Here is an 18,174-nt window from a genome sequence, read left to right as displayed (position 1 = left end):
TATTTTTTTGAGCAGTATATATATATATATATATATATATATATATATATATATATATATTTTTAGGGGTAGATCAGCTGACACTGGGATATTGAAGAAATGCAATACCATTTGGAATGAAACTAAATACACTGTAATTCAAGTCTAACACAGCCTGGGATCCAGTAGCTGACTAATTATTTCTGAAATATTTATCATGTATTGAAACTCATTTTGAACTAATTTCATTTTAATTACAGCACAAATCCGATATTGTAATTCCGTTTCAAACCCCAGGAGTTTTTCTTACAAGCCAAACTGTAAAGCTGTAAAGTGTGCATGTGTTGTGTGTGTGTGTTACTGACCTGTGGTGTGTGTGTTGTCAGTGTTTTCAGGCCCTGCAGTCCTTCCTTGAGGCTCTTTACTTGGCTCTCCAGCTGCTGTTTGTCCTCCACAGTCTTCTCCATCTCTGCCTCCCGCTGTTTCATTTCTTCACACATTTTCAGCAATTGCTGAAAACAGAGAGGAGATACAGTTAGCCACAGATAATATTTAACCCTTAATTTTCTGCTACAGCTAGCCACAGATGCTAACTAAGGGTCTGCTACAGAGAGAAGGCACAGTTAGCTACAGATGCTAACTAATCTTTAATGACACAAATGCTAACTAACCCTTAGCCACAGATGCCTGCTTACAACAGGCATATGCTGCATGCTACAGTGAGGGAAAAAAGTATTTGATCCCCTGCTGATTTTGTACGTTTGCCCACTGACAAAGAAATGATCAGTCTATCATTTTAATGGTAGGTTTATTTGAACAGTGAGAGACAGAATAACAACAAAGAAATCCAGAAAAAACGCATGTCAAAAATGTTATAAATTGATTTGCATTTTAATGAGGGAAATAAGTATTTGACCCCCTCTCAATCAGAAAGATTTCTGGCTCCCAGGTGTCTTTTATACAGGTAACGAGCTGTCCACAGAAGCAATCAATCAATCAATCAGATTCCAAACTCTCCACCATTGCCAAGACCAAAGAGCTCTCCAAGGGTGTCAGGGACAAGATTGTAGACCTACACAAGGTTGGAATGGGATACAAGACCATCGCCAAGCAGCTTGGTGAGAAGGTGACAACAGTTGGTGCGATTATTCGCAAATGGAAGAAACACAAAAGAACTGTCAATCTCCCTCGGCCTGGGGCTCCATGCAAGATCTCACCTCGTGGAGTTGCAATGATCATGAGAACGGTGAGGAATCAGCCCAGAACTACACGGGAGGATCTTGTCAATGATCTCAAGGCAGCTGGAACCATAGTCACCAAGAAAACAATTGGTAACACACAATGCCGTGAAGGACTGAAATGCTGCAGCGCCCGCAAAGTCCCCCTGCTCAAGAAAGCACATATACATGCCCGTCTGAAGTTTGCCAATGAACATCTGAATGATTCAGAGGACAACTGGGGGAAAGTGTTGTGGTCAGATGAGACCAAAATGGAGCTCTTTGGCATCAACTCAACTCGCCGTGTTTGGAGGAGGAGGAATGCTGCCTATGACCCCTCCGTCAAACATGGAGGTGGAAACATTATGCTTTGGGGGTGTTTTTCTGCTAAGGGGACAGGACAACTTCACCGCATCAAAGGGACGATGGACGGGGCCATGTACCGTCAAATCTTGGGTGAGAACCTCCTTCCCTCAGCCAGGGCATTGAAAATGGGTCGTGGATGGGTATTCCAGCATGACAATGACCCAAAACACACGGCCAAGGCAACAAAGGAGTGGCTCAAGAAGAAGCACATTAAGGTCCTGGAGTGGCCTAGCCAGTCTCCAGACCTTAATCCCATAGAAAATCTGTGGAGGGAGCAGAAGGTTCGAGTTGCCAAACGTCAGCCTCGAAACCTTAATGACTTGGAGAAGATCTGCGAAGAGGAGTGGGACAAAATCCCTCCTGAGATGTGTGCAAACCTGGTGGCCAACTACAAGAAACGTCTGACCTCTGTGATTGCCAACAAGGGTTTTGCCACCAAGTACTAAGTCATGTTTTGCAGAGGGGTCAAATACTTATTTCCCTCATTAAAATGCAAATCAATTTATAACATTTTTGACATGCGTTTTTCTGGATTTGTTTGTTGTTAGTCTGTCTCTCACTGTTCAAATAAACCTACCATTAAAATTATAGACTGATCATTTCTTTGTCAGTGGGCAAACGTACAAAATCAGCAGGGGATCAAATACTTTTTTTCCCTCACTGTAGTTATTAACCCTTCATGCATCAGCTACAGAGAGGAAACCAAGTTAGCTCTTATGCTTCAGGATTTGCTATCGAGTAGTAACTTTTAGCTCATAGCTTATCTATCTAGTCTCTCTGGTGCTGCAAGTTTGAACCACGTAGGAGCTGAAAAGTCCTTTCTCCTTATCCATTTCAGCTTATCCATCACAGTCTCAGTTGGCCTTAGGCTGAAATACGCAAGTATAAGATGACTCACAAGTGGAAGAAATTCACAGAACCTGGGCACACTCAAATCACCTGCTGATAATATTTTATGGTAATTTGCCTGAGCCTGCATGATAACGCAATTTAGCATGGAGCAATAAGAAGCATCCAATTGGTCTCTTCCTCCTCATTTTAATCCGATCACTTAATATTTTCATGGAAATGTTCAAACTTGCGTGTTAGAAATGTAATTACCATCTGTCTATTCAAATGAGCAGGAGGACGACACATTATTTATGCTCAAAACCAACATTAAAAAAAAAATTCTATTAACTATGACCATTGACAACTTGAAGATATTTGATGACCCAGCAGGTGATGGGAGCAACAGATTTCCTGCCTCAGAGGGTTGTTTATCTTACCGATGGTTTGATGGTTGTTTTCTCTGAGAGGAAGATTTTAATAGAAAACCCTTCAAGCTGGTTGGCATTGGTTTCTGTAGAGCGTCTAGGACAGCAGAGTGATCAGATTCTAGAATGACTCTCTCCCTCTGAAGTCTTTCTATTGTTCTTTCTTTTTCTCTCTATCTATCCATCTTACTCTGAGTGCATCCCTCTGCCGTTCTTGTTTTCAGCTTGCATCTCTCCCTACCACTCTCTCATATCTTTATTAATGTTGTGTGTATGTGTGCACGCGCCTGTGTGTGTGTGTGATTGAGAGAGCAGTTCTCTATCCACCTCCATTAAAAGTGACTTTTCATCAAAACCACTTGTGTGGCGGATGAATCAGAATTAGTTGGGTAACATAGATAATTAAGATGCTTTATTTGCATAATATGCTTACGTGATATACTTGTCATTAGAATGTATCCATTTGGATAATGAATGTTGGCAGTTGCACTTTTCCCTTAGCTGGGGCTCAGTCACTTGGGGCCCAGAGAGGGGAGAGGTCAGGCTTGTCTTTCACATATCCCTGGTGCTATGCAGAATATCAGGAAGGGAGGAGGACAGAATGGAACATTGTCTACATATGTGTGTGTGTCTTACTGAGGATGGGCCTCTATGACATAGCACTGACAGAGTAGATTTACGATGTCTTTGGGTAATAAAGCCTAAAGAGCATTCCAGATAACATGGAGCTAATGGTTCTGTTCTATACCGTACCAGGGAGAGACGGTTCCAGTTTGGAGTAGGAGGACCAGACACTGGTCTGTACAATGAAAACTGTTGACACAGCAGTTGCTGTCTGCTATGTTTTATAGATATCTTTCATACAAAATGTAACCTTGTGACCCATTCTATGTATCTGTGGTTCGTCATGTACGTTGAGAGGGGTGTATCTTGGCTATAAAAGATCTTTGTACTTTTGTGTAGACACTTTTCAATGGTTCATTAGAGATAGCGCATCCTTGAAAGTCAAGGGCTTTTGCAAAGCTCTTATTATTAAAGATGTAGTTTAACCTGTTATGGCTAGGGGGCAGTATTTTCACGGCGGATAAAAAACGTACCCGATTTAATTTGATTATTACTCCTGCCCAGAAACTAGGATATGCATATAATTATTGGCTTTGGATAGAAAACACCCTAAAGTCTCTAAAACTGTTTGAATGGTGTCTGTGAGTATAACAGAACTCATATGGCAGGCAAAAACCTGAGAAGATTCCATACAGGAAGTGACCTGTCTGACAAGTTCTTGTTCATCTTGGCTCTTTTTATTGAAGACTGAGGATCTTTGCTGTAACGTGACACTTCCTACGGCTCCCATAGGCTCTCAGAACCCGGGAAAAAGCTGAATGATATCGAGGCAGCCTCTGGCTGAAACACATTATCGCCTTTGGTAAGTGGCCGATCAGAGGACAATGGGCTTAGGCGCATGCACGAGTCGACCCCATGCTTTATTTTCTTTCGTCTTTTTACCTAAACGCAGATTCCCGGTCGGAATATTATCGCTTTTTTACGAGAAAAATTGCATAAAAATTGATTTTAAACAGCGGTTGACATGCTTCGAAGTACGGTAATGGAATATTTAGAATTTCTTTGTTACGAAATGCGTCGTGCTCGTCACCCTTCTTTACCATTCGGATAGTGTCTTGAACGCACGAACAAAACGCCGCTATTTGGATATAACAATGGATTATTTGGGACCAAGCCAACATTTGTTATTGAAGTAGAAGTCCTGGGAGTGCATTCTGACGAAGAACAGCAAAGGTAATAACATTTTTCTTATAGTAAATCTGACTTTGGTGAGTGCTAAACTTGCTGGGTGTCTAAATAGCTAGCCCTGTGATGCCGGGCTATCTACTGAGAATATTGCAAAATGTGCTTTCACCGAAAAGCTATTTTAAAATCGGACATATCGAGTGCATAGAGGAGTTCTGTATCTATAATTCTTAAAATAATTGTTATGTTTTTTGTGAACGTTTATCGTGAGTAATTTAGTAAATTCACCGGAAGTTTGCGGGGGGTATGCTAGTTCTGAACGTCACATGCTAATGTAAAAAGCTGGTTTTTGATATAAATATGAACTTGATTGAACAAAACATGCATGTATTGTATAACATAATGTCCTAGGTGTGTCATCTGATGAAGATCATCAAAGGTTAGTGCTGCATTTAGCTGTGGTTTGGATTTATGTGACATTATATGCTAGCTTGAAAAATGGGTGTCTGATTATTTCTGGCTGGGTACTCTGCTGACATAATCTAATGTTTTGCTTTCGTTGTAAAGCCTTTTTGAAATCGGACAGTGTGGTTAGATAAAGGAGAGTCTTGTCTTTAAAATGGTGTAAAATAGTCATATGTTTGAAAAATGGAAGTTTTTGTATTTTTGAGGAATTTGTAATTCGCGCCACGCCCATCATTGGCTATTGGAGCAGGTGTTCCGCTAGCGGAACGTCTAGATGTAAGAGGTTTTAAGTATAACTCTGACTGGTGTGTGAAGTTTGTAACTCTCCTCATTTGGTAATGCAGAAATTAGCCACCACACTTGTCACCCCAGAAAGCAAAACCAACGGATTATGAGTCTTACCAGCTAAAATCTGCAGGACTTATATCTGTATAAAAAGTCCTGTGGAATTGCTTGAAATAAATCCAAAGTAGGACCTGCTGCAAAACGTTAAGCTATAGTGTGTGTGGTAGAAGTATACCTTCTGCATGCCCTGTAGTGCCTGTTGTAGAAAGGTTAGTTGTTGCTGCCTGCAGGCGTCCTCTTCACTGTGTTGTGGAGGTGTGTGTTCTTGGTTCTTGCCCTGCTCCTGCTTCAGCAGCTCCACCTCGTTTCTGTAGGCATCCAGCTGACAGCGCAGAGAGTCATTCTCCTCCTTTAGAGCCTCCGCCTGGGACACAGGGCCTACACACACACATACACAAGAGACATAGAACATCACAACTGCTGTATCATAACATTATACTGTATAAACAGCCTTCAAATGTCTATTGATGATCTGAGGACATACTGCAACTCTACTGGAGAGGCTTTGAAATCCTAACTTGTCCTATAATGTACAGACAGGAGAGACAGTGTGATGAGAAATACTCATGAAATCCTAATCTGTCCTATAATGAACAGACAGGAGAGACAGTGTGATGAGAAATACTCATGAAATCCTAATCTGTCCTATAATGAACAGACAGGAGAGACAGTGTGATGAGAAAAACTCATGAAATCCTAACCTGTCCTATAATGAACAGACAGGAGAGACAGTGTGATGAGAAAAACTCATGAAATCCTAACCTGTCCTATAATGAACAGACAGGAGAGACAGTGTGATGAGAACTACTCATGAAATCCTAATCTGTCCTATAATGAACAGACAGGAGAGACAGTGTGATGAGAAATACTCCTGAATCCTAACCTGTCCTATAATGAACAGACAGGAGAGACAGTGTGATGAGAAATACTCATGAAATCCTTACCTGTCCTATTGAACAGACAGGATGAGACAGTGATGAGAACTACTCAGCCCCTGTTCCTTTGGGCTTTGATAGGAGAGTCTTGATTTTCCAATGCTGTCTGAGGGGATATGTGTGATGTAATGAGAGGGTGTGTTTGTGTAACTGAGCTGGAGAGATAAGACCTGAGATTGATTGTGTAAGAGAGGCCTAGCATAGTGTGTGTGTGTTAAAATGAGCATAGAGACTCATGCTGGCTTTTTTTAATCAGGCAAAGGTGTGTGTGTGTGTGTGTGTGTGTGTGTGTGTGTGTGTGTGTGTGTGTGTGTGTGTGTGTGTGTGTGTGTGTGTGTGTGTGTGTGTGTGTGTGTGTGTGTGTGTGTGTGTGTGTGTGTGTGTGCCAGCCAGCCAGCCAGCCAGCCAGCCAGCCAGCCAGCCAGCCAGCCAGCCAGCCAGCCAGCCAGCCAGCCAGCCAGCAGGGAGGTTTTGGGTGAGGTGTGTATTAATCAGGGAGCCTAATCAAGTTGCTGTCCGGGGTAGCCAACCTATTCCCCACTTTGGATGGTGTATAAATACACCCAGTCACTACAAAGATACAGGCGTCCTTCCTAATTCAGTTGCCGGAGAGGAGGGAAACAGCCCATGGATTTCACCATGAAGCCAATGTTGACTTTAAACAGTTACAGAGTTTAATGGCTGTAATAGGAGAAAACTGATAAACAACATTGTAGTTACTCCACAATACTAACCTAATTGACAGAGTGAAAAGAAGGAAGCCTGTACAGAATAAAAAATATTTCAAAACATGCATCCTGTTGTTATGACTCTCAAATCAAACTTTATTTGCCACATGTGCCGAATACAACAAGTGTAGACTTTACAGTGAAATGCTTACTTACAAGCCCTTAACCAACAGTGCAGTTCAAGAAGAAGAAAATATTTACCAAGTAGGCTAAAATAAAAAGTAATAATAAAAAGTAACACAATAAGAATAACAATAATGAGGCTATATACAGGGGCACCGGTACTGAGTCAATGTGCACCGGTACAGGCTAGTTGAGGTAATCTGTACATGTAGGTGGTGGCGAAGTGACTATGCATAGGTGGGGCGGCAGGAAGCCTAGTGGTTAAAGTGTTGGACTAGTAACCGAAAGGTTGCAGATTGAATCCCGGAGCTGACAAAATCTGTCGTTCTGCCCCTGAACAAGGCAGTTAACCCACTGTTCCTAGGCCGTCATTGAAAATAAGAATTTGTTCTTAACTGACTTGCCTAGTTAAATAAAGGTCATTTTTTTCAATAAATAAATAAAAAGGTAACAAAGAAACAGCAAGTAGCAGCACTGTACAAGAGGGGGGGTCAATGTAAATTGTCTGGTGGCGATTTGTATGAATTGTTCAGCAGTCTAATGACTTGGGGGTAGAAGCTGTTGAGGAGCCTTTTGGTCCTAGAATTGGCACTCACGTACCGCTTGCCGTGCGGTAGAAGAGAAAATAGTCTATAACTTGGGTGACTGGAGTCTCTGACAATTTTATGGGCTTTCCTCTGACAACCTCTATTACAGTGCCTTGTAAAAGTATTCATCCCCCTTCGCATTTTTCCTATTTTGTTGCATTACTGCCTGTAATTTAAATAGATTTTTATTTGGATTTCATGTAATGGACATACACAAAATAGTCCAAATTGGTGAAGTGAAATAAAAAAAATAACTTCTTTAAAAAAATTAAAAAATAAAAATAAATGAAAAGTGGTGCGTGCATATGTATTCACCCCCTTTGCTATGAAGCCCTTAAATAAAATCTGGTGCAACCAATTACCTTCAGAAGTCACATAATTAGTTAAATAAAGTCCACCTGTGTGCAATTAAAGTTTCACATGATCTGTCACATGATCTCAGTATATATACACCTGTTCTGAAAGTTCCCAGAGTCTGCAACACCACTAAGGGGCACAACCAAGAAAGCGGCACCATGAAGACCAAGGAGCTCTCCAAACAGGTCAGGGACAAAGTTGTGGAGAACTACAGATCACGGTTGGGATATAAAAAAATATCCGAAATGTTGAACATTCCGCGGAGCACCATTAAATCCATTATAATTTATTTTTAAAGAATATGTCACCACAACAAACCTGCCAAGAGAGGGCTGCCCACCAAAACTCACAGACCAGGCAAGGAGGGCATTAATCAGAGAGGCAAAACAGAGACCAAAGATAACCCTGAAGGAGCTGCAAAGCTCCACAGTGGAGATTGGAGTATCTGTCCATAGGACCACTTTAAGCCGTACACTCCACAGAGATGGGCTTTACAGAAGAGTGTCCAGAAAAAAAGCCATTGCTTAAAGAAATAAATAAGCAAACACGTTTGGTGTTCGCCAAAAGGCATGTGGGAGACTCCCCAAACATATGGTAGAAAGTACTCTGGTCAGATGAGACTAAAATTGACCTTTTTGCCCATCAAGGAAAATGCTATGACTGGCGCAAACCTCCACCTCACATCACCCCAAGAACACCATCCGTTTTTCATCGGCAGGGACTGGGAAACTGGTCAGAATTGAAGGAATGATAGATGGAGCTAAATACAGGGAAATTATTGAAGAAAACCTGTTTCAGTCTTCCAGAGATGTGAGACTGGGAGGGAGGTTCACCTTCCAGCAGGACAATGACCTTAAGCATACTGATAAAGCAAGACTTGAGTGTTTTAATGGGAAACATTTAAATGTCTTGGAATGGCCTAGTCAAAGCCCAGACCTCAATCCAATTGAGAATCTGTGGTTTGATTTAAAGATTACTGTACTGGACCCCATCCAACTTGAAGGAGTAGTAGCAGTTTTCCTTGAAGAATGGACAAAAATCCATGGCTGGATGTGCCAAGCTTATAGATACATACCCCAAGAGACTTGCAGCAGTAATGTCTGCAGAAGGTGGCTCTAAAAAGTATTGACTTTAGGGGGGGGGGGTGAATAGTTATGTACCCTCAAGTTTTCTGTTTTGTTTTTGTCTTATTTCTTTTTTGTTTCACACAAAATAATATTTTGCATCTTCAAAGTGGTAGGCATGTTGTGTAAATCAAACGATACAAACCCCCCAAAAAAATCCACTTTAATTTCAGGTTGTAAGGCAACGAAATAGGAAAAATGCCAAGGGGGTGAATACTTTTGCAAGCCACTGCATATAGATCCTGGATGGCAGGAAGCTTGGCCACAGATGTACTGGGCCATTCGCACTACCCTCTGTAGCACCTTACGGTCAGATGCCGAGCAGTTGTCATACCAGGCGGTGATGCAACCGGTCAGGATGCCTTCAATGGTGCAGCTGAAGAAACCTTTGAGGATCTGGGGACCCATGCCAAATCTTTTCAGTCTCCTGAGGGGGAAAAGGTTTTGTTGTGCCCTCTTCATGACTGTCTTGGTATGTTTGGACCATGATAGTTCGTTGTTGATGTGGACACCACAGCCCCGTCGATGTTAATGGGGGCCTTTTCGGCCAAGCCTTTTCCTGTAGTCCACGATCAGCTCCTTTGTGTTGCTCACATTGAGGAAGAGGCTGTTGTCCTGGCACCACGCTGCCAGTTCTCTGACCTCCTCCTTCTAGGCCACCTCATCGGTGTCGGTGATCAGGCCTACCACTGTTGTGTCGTTAGCAAACTTAATGATGGTGTTGGAGTCGTGTTTGGCCACACAGTCATGGGTGAACAGGGAATACAGGAGGGGACTAAGTACACACCCCTGAGGGGCCCCAGTGTTAAGGATCAGCATGGCAGAAGTGTTGTTGCCTACGCTTACCACCTGGGGGCAGCTCGTCAGGAAGTCCAGGATCCAGTTGCAGAGGGAGGTGTTTTGTCCCAGAGTCCTTAGCTTAGTGATGAGCTTCGTGGGCACTATGGTGTGGAACGCTGAGCTGTAGTCAATGAACAGCATTCTCAAATAGGTGTTCCTTTTTTCCAGGTGCGAAAGTGCAGTGTGGAGTGCGATTGAGATTGCGTCATCTGTGGATCTGTTGGGGCGGTACGCGAATTGGAGTGGGTCTAGGAGGATGCTGTTAATGTGAGCCATGACCAGCCTTTCAAAGCACTTCATGGCTACCAATGTGAGTGCCACGGGGTGGTAATCATTTAGGCAGGTTAGCTTCACTTCCTTGGGCACAGGGACTATGGTGGTCTGCTTGAAACATGTAGGTATTACAGACTCGGTCAGGGAGAGGTTGAAAATGTCAGTGAAGACACTTGACAGTTGGTCCACGCATGCTTTGAGTACACGTCCTGGTAATCTGTCTGGCCCAGCAGCTTTGTGAATGTTGACCTGATTAAAGGTGTTGTTCACATCATCCAGAACAGCTGGTGCTCTCGTGCATGCTTCAGTGTCGCTTGACTGGAAGCGAGCATAAAAGGCATTTAGCGCGTCTGGTAGGCTCGCGTCACTGGGCAGCTCACGTCTGGGTTTCCCTTTGTAGTCCGTAATAGTTTTCAAGCCCTGCCACATCCGACGAGCGTCAGAGCCGGTGTAGCAGTATTCAATCTTAATCCTGTATTGACGCTTTGCTTGTTTGATGGTTCGTCTGAGGGGATAGCGGGATTTCTTATAAGCATCCGGATCAGTCTCCCGCTCCTTGAAAGCGGCAGCTCTAGCCTTTAGCTCGATGCGGTTGTTGCCTGTAATCCATGGCTTCTTGTCGGGATATGTATGTACAGTCAATGTGGGGATGCACTTATTCATGAAGCCGATGACTGAGGTGGTGTATTCCTCAATGCCATTGGATGAATCCCAGAACATATTCCAGCCTGTGCTTGCAAAACAGTCCTGTAGTGTAGCATCCGCATCATCTGACCACTTCTGTATTGAGCGAGTCACTGGTACTTCCTGCTTTAGTTTTTGCTTGTCAGCAGGAATCAGGAGGATAGAATTATGGTCAGATTTGCCAAATGGAGGGCGGGGCAGAGCTTTGTATGCATCTCTGTGTGGAGTAAAGGTGGTCTATAATTTTTTTCCCCCTGGTTGCACAGAAGCCACAGTGACATGCTGGTAAAAAATTGGGTAAAACTGATTTAACTTCCCTAGGGTAGGGGGCAGCATTCGGAATTTTGGATGAAAAGCATGCCCATAGTAAACTGTCTGCTACTCAGGCCCAGAAGCTAGGATACGCATATTTGGATAGAAAACACTCTAAAGTTTCCAAAACTGTTAAAATAATGTCTGTGAGTATAACAGAACTGATATGGCAGGCGAAAACCTGAGGAAAATCCATCCAGGAAATATTATTATTTTATTTCCATTGTAAGCCTATCTACCATACAAAGACTTAGGACAGAGTTCACGATCTCTGTGGCTTCTTCTTCACGTGGCCAGTCTTTAGGCATTGTTTCAGGCTTTTACTATGAAAAATGAGGGAGATACAGCACTTTCAATGAGTGGACAGTGTGAATGTCTTCTGATCCCTCCTGTCTCAGCCTCCAGTATTTATGCTGCAGTAGTTTATGTGTCGGGGGGCTAGGGTCAGTCTGTTACATCTGGAGTATTTCTCTTGTCTTATCCGGTGTCCTGTGTGTATTTAAATATGCTCTCTCTAATTCTCTCTTTCTCTCTTTCTGTCTTTCTCTCGGAGGACCTGAGCCCTAGGACCATGCCTCAGGACTACCTGGTATGATGACTCCTTGCTGTCCCCAGTCCACCTGGCCGTGCTGCTGCTCCAGTTTCAACTGTTCTGCCTGCGGCTATGGAACCCTGACCTGTTCACCGGACGTGCTTGTTGCACCCTCGACAACTACTATGATTATTATTATTTGACCATGCTGGTCATTTATGAACATTTTAACATTTTAACATTTTGACCATGTTCTGTTATAATATCCACCCTGCACAGCCAGAAGAGGACTGGCCACCCCTCATAGCCTGGTTCCTCTCTAGGTTTCTTCCTAGGTTTTTGGCCTTTCTAGGGAGTTTTTCCTAGGGAGTTTTTCCTAGCCACCGTGCTTCTTTCACATGCTTTGCTTGCTGTTTGGGGTTTTAGGCTGGGTTTCTGTACAGCACTTTGAGAATATCAGCTGATGTACGAAGGGCTATATAAAAAAAAAATTAAAAAAAAATAAAAAAAAAAATGAAAAAAGGAAACCGCACACTGTTCTTGATAGTATCACTGATATTTAATAAGCTTACGTATCGGCCTAACGGCCTTCGTCAGAGCTTTTGTGAATTTTCAGAAAACAGCACCTCTATGTAGACCTAGCCCCACCCACATCCGTTCCACGTATGGAAAGGGGTTGGAGGCAAAGGAAAAATAAATAAGTGCTACCAAACATAACAATATGCATTTCACAAATATTACAAAAGTGTATAGACAAGACGTACCGAACACGTCCATAAAATCACAACGAGGACATAGCAAGTTTTCATTAATCATTGGGTACATCATACGAAAAAACAAAGTAATCTTAAATAGGAACATATTTTAAATTCACAACATAACATACATAGGCATTTCATCATTAAGTCCTTTAGGAAATAATGTCTGGAGGGTGAAAATCCAAAAACATTCTCTTTTGCTCAGAGTATTATTAATATCACCTCCCCTGTCTGATATCTTGACTTTCTCTATACCACAAAATCTAAAGGTAGAAATGTCATGTTTTAGGTCATTAAAATGTACTGCGACTGGATAATCCCTGTCGTTTCTCCTGATTGAATTTTTATGTTCACTAATTCTCTGTTTGAGAGAGCGGGAGGTTTTACCGACATAGCAGAGCCCACATGGACATTTAATAATGTAAATAACATGGGTGGTGGTGCACGTGATGATATCGTTAATTTGAAACCGTTTTCCTGTGTGTGGGTGGCAGAAATATTCACACTTCATCATATTGTTGCACTGTGTGCATCCTCTACATTTATAGCTACCATTTGGTAGCGGGCGTAAAAGAGCCTGGCTGATTTTCTTTCGTGGCTGGCAGTTGGCATGAACCAATTTATCGTGCAAATTGCGACCTCTCCTATACACAATGAGTGGTGGATTCTTGAATTCAGCCGGCAAAGGTGGGTCCGATGATAAAATATGCCAATGTTTCTTAACCACACCTCCCACTTTTCGCGAATTCAAAGTATATGTGGTTGTGAACATAACGGAGTGTTCTTTTGCTTTAGCTGGTCTTTTTTGTAACAATTCATCTCGTGTTTTTCCCAATGCCAAATGAAGAGCTCCATCCACATATTGTGGCGAATAGCCTCTTCTTAGAAACCTAGTGCGCATCTCCGCTGCTTTTTGTAGATAATCATCATTGGAATAGCATATACGGCGCAGTCTGAAAAACTGGCTTCTAGGAAGTCCTCTTTTTAATGGCTCAGGGTGGAAGCTGTCCCCCTGTAATAGAGTACTTCTGTCTGTTTCTTTTCGATACAGAGTTGTAAACAGGGTTCCATTTGATTTCTCAATCCACATATCGAGGTAATGAACGCGTTGAGTGTCACTTTCAATAGTAAATTTGAGATTGGGATCCATGTCATTGAGTAGTGCCATAAAATCTGACAGCTCTTGTTCAGTTCCTTCCCATATGCAAAAAATGTCGTCAATATATCGATACCACTTCAGGATTTTATTCAAAAATGGATTTTCGTTTTTGTTAATGACTAAACGTTCTTCAAATAGACCCACATAAAGGTTAGCATAGCTCGGAGCGAATGTGGAGCCCATCGATGTTCCATTCGTTTGGAGGTAGTATTCATCATCAAACCCAAAATAGTTATACTTTAAAACATATTCTGCCAGCTCTAAAATAAAGTTTGTTGGTGGATATTCATTAGTATCTCTGTCTCCCAAATAGTGAGCTAGTGCTGCCAGCCCCCCGCATGGGGAATGCTGGTATATAGACTCTCGACATCTAATGTGACCAGAATACAGTCTTCTTTCAAACCCGTTATTGGTGAGATCTTGTTTATGAAGTCTATAGAGTCTTTTACATATGATGGCAATGCTTGCACATGAGTTTTAATAAAAGCGTCTACAAAGTTCGACAATGGCTCTAGCATTGAGCCTATTCCTGCAACCACTGGTCTGCCTGGATAATTGCCTTGATGTGTTTTTTAGGTTTTTTTTATTTCGCTAAAATGTAGAGGCATGGACGTATGGCACATTTGCAGCAGAGATATTCATATTCAGGTTTTGAGATAAGGTGGTTTAATAGGGCTTGCTCCAAACTAGAGCATATATCCCTTTGGAACACCTGTGTGGGATCAACACTTAGTTTTCTATAGAAACGTTCATTACTGAGTTGTCTCTGAATTTCTTCTTTATATTTTTCATAGTCTAAAACAACTACAGCACCCCCCTTGTCTGCAGGTTTAATAACCAACGATGAATCTTTCATTAATTCATTAAGTGCCTGTTCTTCTGTTCTAGTGAGATTTTTCTGAATGTGGTTTGTTTGTCTCGTATACACTGACATGGCTTCTTGTTCGACTAACCTACAATAGGTATTAATCGAAGAATTGTTAACTATGGGACAGAATTTGCTTTTGGGCTTAAAATGTGTGCCAGTTCGTTTATGTGTTTCTTGGCCCGAAACAGTGTTTTGTGAAAACACATGCTTAAGTTTAATCTTACGGAAGAATTTGAACAGATCTACTTTCGTATCAAATGGTTTATCTGTACATGTAGGTACAAAAGAGAGACCCTTAGATAAGACTGAGACTTGAGCGTCAGTAAGGTCTTTTTTGGAGAGGTTAATTACCGCGTCCTGCTGTAGCTCCGTGTCCACGGCCTGTGATCCTGGTCTCCTCTTCGACCGCTTGCCTCTCCAACATCGTTTCTTTTCTTTCGTAGAGCCTTGTGTTGCTTCCGGGCTAGAAAAACCGGCTGTGTGCCATGATAGCTGGAGTCACTGTCTGTAGGGAATTCGCTCTCGGTGGATGCCTCTGTGTCCACATTTCCATGTCCTCCTGCTGCTGCGTATCTGCGTCCCTCAATCAGTGGTGCGTCCCTACGTCGGCCTCTCCGTACTCCTGTCCTTGGGCCTTCCCATGCATACACCTGGTTAAACTGGTAATCCTCTGTGTCACGCTGATATTTCTTGATCTTTGTTGCTTGTAGAGAGTCTCTGTATTTCCCAATGGACTGGTTGATCGCGTCGTCTATGGCTGTAAAATTAAGGCCTAGAATCTCCTTCATCACAACCTCATGTTCGCTAATCTTAACTTCAACTTCTTTTGCTTCCTTCGACACATGCTCAACGATTAATAACATAAAACCTCCCGCTCTCTCAAACAGAGAATTAGTGAACATAAAAGTTCAATCAGGAGAAACGACAGGGATTATCCAGTCGCAGTACATTTTAATGACCTAAAACATGACATTTCTACCTTTAGATTTTGTGGTATAGAGAAAGTCAAGATATCAGACAGGGGAGGTGATATTAATAATACTCTGAGCAAAAGAGAATGTTTTTGGATTTTCACCCTCCAGACATTATTTCCTAAAGGACTTAATGATGAAATGCCTATGTATGTTATGTTGTGAATTTAAAATATGTTCCTATTTAAGATTACTTTGTTTTTTCGTATGATGTACCCAATGATTAATGAAAACTTGCTATGTCCTCGTTGTGATTTTATGGACGTGTTCGGTACGTCTTGTCTATACACTTTTGTAATATTTGTGAAATGCATATTGTTATGTTTGGTAGCGCTTATTTATTTTTCCTTTGCCTCCAACCCCTTTCCATACGTGGAACGGATGTGGGTGTGGCTAGGTCTACATAGAGGTGCTGTTTTCTGAAAATTCACAAAAGCTCTGACGAAGGCCGTTAGGCCGATACGTAAGCTTATTAAATATCAGTGATACTATCAAGAACAGTGTGCGGTTTCCTTTTTTCATTCATCCTGTTTCAACTGTTGCCATGCACCTGTAACAAGATTGCTCAGATGTGCGAGTGCCTTTTGAATCTTGTTAATGAGTGGACAGTGGAAATTTCAAGACATGAGTCCAGCGTGCGATCGGGAGCGCGCCTTTCTTGTTTCTCCTTTTCTTTTGACGAAGCTTTAGTCCGGTTGAAATATTATTGATTATTTATGACAAAAACAACATGAGGATTGATTTTAAACATCGTTTGACATGTTTCTACGAACTTATATTGTACTTTTTAGATTTTTCGTCTGTCTGTTGGATTGCTGAACAAAACACACCAACAAAACAATAACATTTTCTGGAGGTGGAAATTTTATTTCCACCTCCAGAAATTGGTCAAATTATTTTTACAAATTATTTTCACATATTGGATCACGCATATAGCCTGGTATGCTATTAGGAATAAGCAATATCAACTGTAGCCCAACAGAAGCAGCATAGTGGCTATAAATAAATAGGTTGAAGCATGGGGTTGCCTATCTGTATTTACCCTATTGGGCTAATCATTAGTAGAGTCCTGCATGGGGTCGGATACCCACGGTTCCCCGTGGGTGAGCCACAAAATAATCCGCTGACAGGTGGAACGACAACATTCTTTCAACCTGTGGGACGGCTCTAGGTTCAGAACAATTGCATTGCGGGTTGGAAACATCTTAAATCAAGATAACACTTTGAAAAAACCCAGTAGCTTGTTGTGTTGCGAATTCCATTCTATGAGCAGTGAGGCAGACATAAGGCTACCAGCCACTCATCCATTGAGTGTGTGTGGACCTGGGAACTGTCCCTCATTCGTGTGGTGCTCTAATATGTCCACTCGCAGAGTTTATTTCCCTCTCCCCAAGTGAGAATATGACACGTTACCAAGATTACTTTCCCTGGATAGCTTAGCTCAAACGAGAATGACTAATGTAGGCCTAACCGTAGAAAAAAAAAAGAACGGTTACGATAAGGGAATAGGCTACAACACCATCGTGGAAACAGGTGCTGCTAGAGTGAAATCCCTAGTTTGGAAGGACAATGCGGTAGATGGATACACATCCTGCACAAAGTGCAAGCAGGTAGGCCAATTTATTTTTGATCATTCAGTTAATTATCAGTTCATTATCACATTTATTCAGACTTTCCTTCATTAGACCATACGTAGTCCGTATAATGTCTAATCCGGTTGGCTGGTAAAGGTTTGAGTACCCTGCTAAATAAAGGTAGCCTATTTTTGCAGCCTTTATTCAATTCTTGAATTTCCCTCCTTATGGCACTCGTAACTTGAATGCGCCTCAAGGAATATTTCTCTCACACAACAAGCTGGATAGGTAAATAGATTTACTATTCTACTATGGGGTTGTCAGATTTTTCTATTCAATACTTATTTTGTTTGCAAAATAAAATTAAATGTGGACTGTTCCAGTATCTTCAAAGTACACCTCAGCAGAAAGATTTGTTTATGTTATTATGCCGTGGCGCAGCGCCACAGCTAAATGACTGCAGAGAAAACACTGTATTAGTGAGCTGGGCATAGTCAATAAACCGTATGAATGTAAGTCTATTATCATTTCTACACAGTTTCGATTTGGTTTTAGTCTAGAAGAGCTAATCCCCCACTGTATTGGACTTCGACAGTCTGGAGAAGCCCATATTGTCTCTGCATGGTCTCCTCTCCAACTTAATTTGTCCATTTAGAGAGTGAATGAGCTGATGACACTGAGACAGAGTGCTGAGCTACAGATCTATTCTACAACTAAGAAGAAAAGGAAGGAGCCATATGCCAAAAGTGTGTGTGGTGTGTGTAGTTAATGTTAGTTTTTCTATCAGGAGTGTGTGTAGTGTGTGTGTACCTGATTCGTCAGGGTTGTGTGTATCCTCCATGTCATCGTCAGACATCTCCATTTCCTCCTCTCGTCTGATCCCCATCAGCTCTTCATTCTGCATGTTTCTGATCTCCTGGAGGAAACAAAACAGGATTATGACAATGTTCCTTCTGAACAAACTCCTCCTGG

General features: G+C 42.0%; 1 protein-coding gene across 2 annotated transcripts in view; it reads right to left on the bottom strand.

Moving 5' to 3' along the window:
- LOC106611501 (ecto-NOX disulfide-thiol exchanger 2) overlaps positions 1–18,174 on the bottom strand; it is a 273,741-nt gene that overhangs the window by 25,584 nt on the left and 229,983 nt on the right. For both annotated transcript variants that reach the window (XM_014211765.2, XM_014211767.2), the window contains exons 9-11: positions 18,013–18,118; positions 5,553–5,755; positions 345–491 (exon numbers count right to left, since the gene is read on the bottom strand). In XM_014211765.2, coding sequence (XP_014067240.1) covers positions 345–491; positions 5,553–5,755; positions 18,013–18,118 — 456 coding nt within the window. The remainder of the gene's footprint in view (positions 1–344; positions 492–5,552; positions 5,756–18,012; positions 18,119–18,174) is intronic.

The sequence above is a fragment of the Salmo salar genome, chromosome ssa09 (assembly GCF_905237065.1).
Source record: "Salmo salar chromosome ssa09, Ssal_v3.1, whole genome shotgun sequence".
NCBI classification, from domain to species: Eukaryota; Metazoa; Chordata; class Actinopteri; order Salmoniformes; family Salmonidae; genus Salmo; species Salmo salar.
The sequence above is the reverse complement of the archived record's forward strand: the minus strand, read 5'-3'. Positions and strand labels throughout refer to the sequence as shown.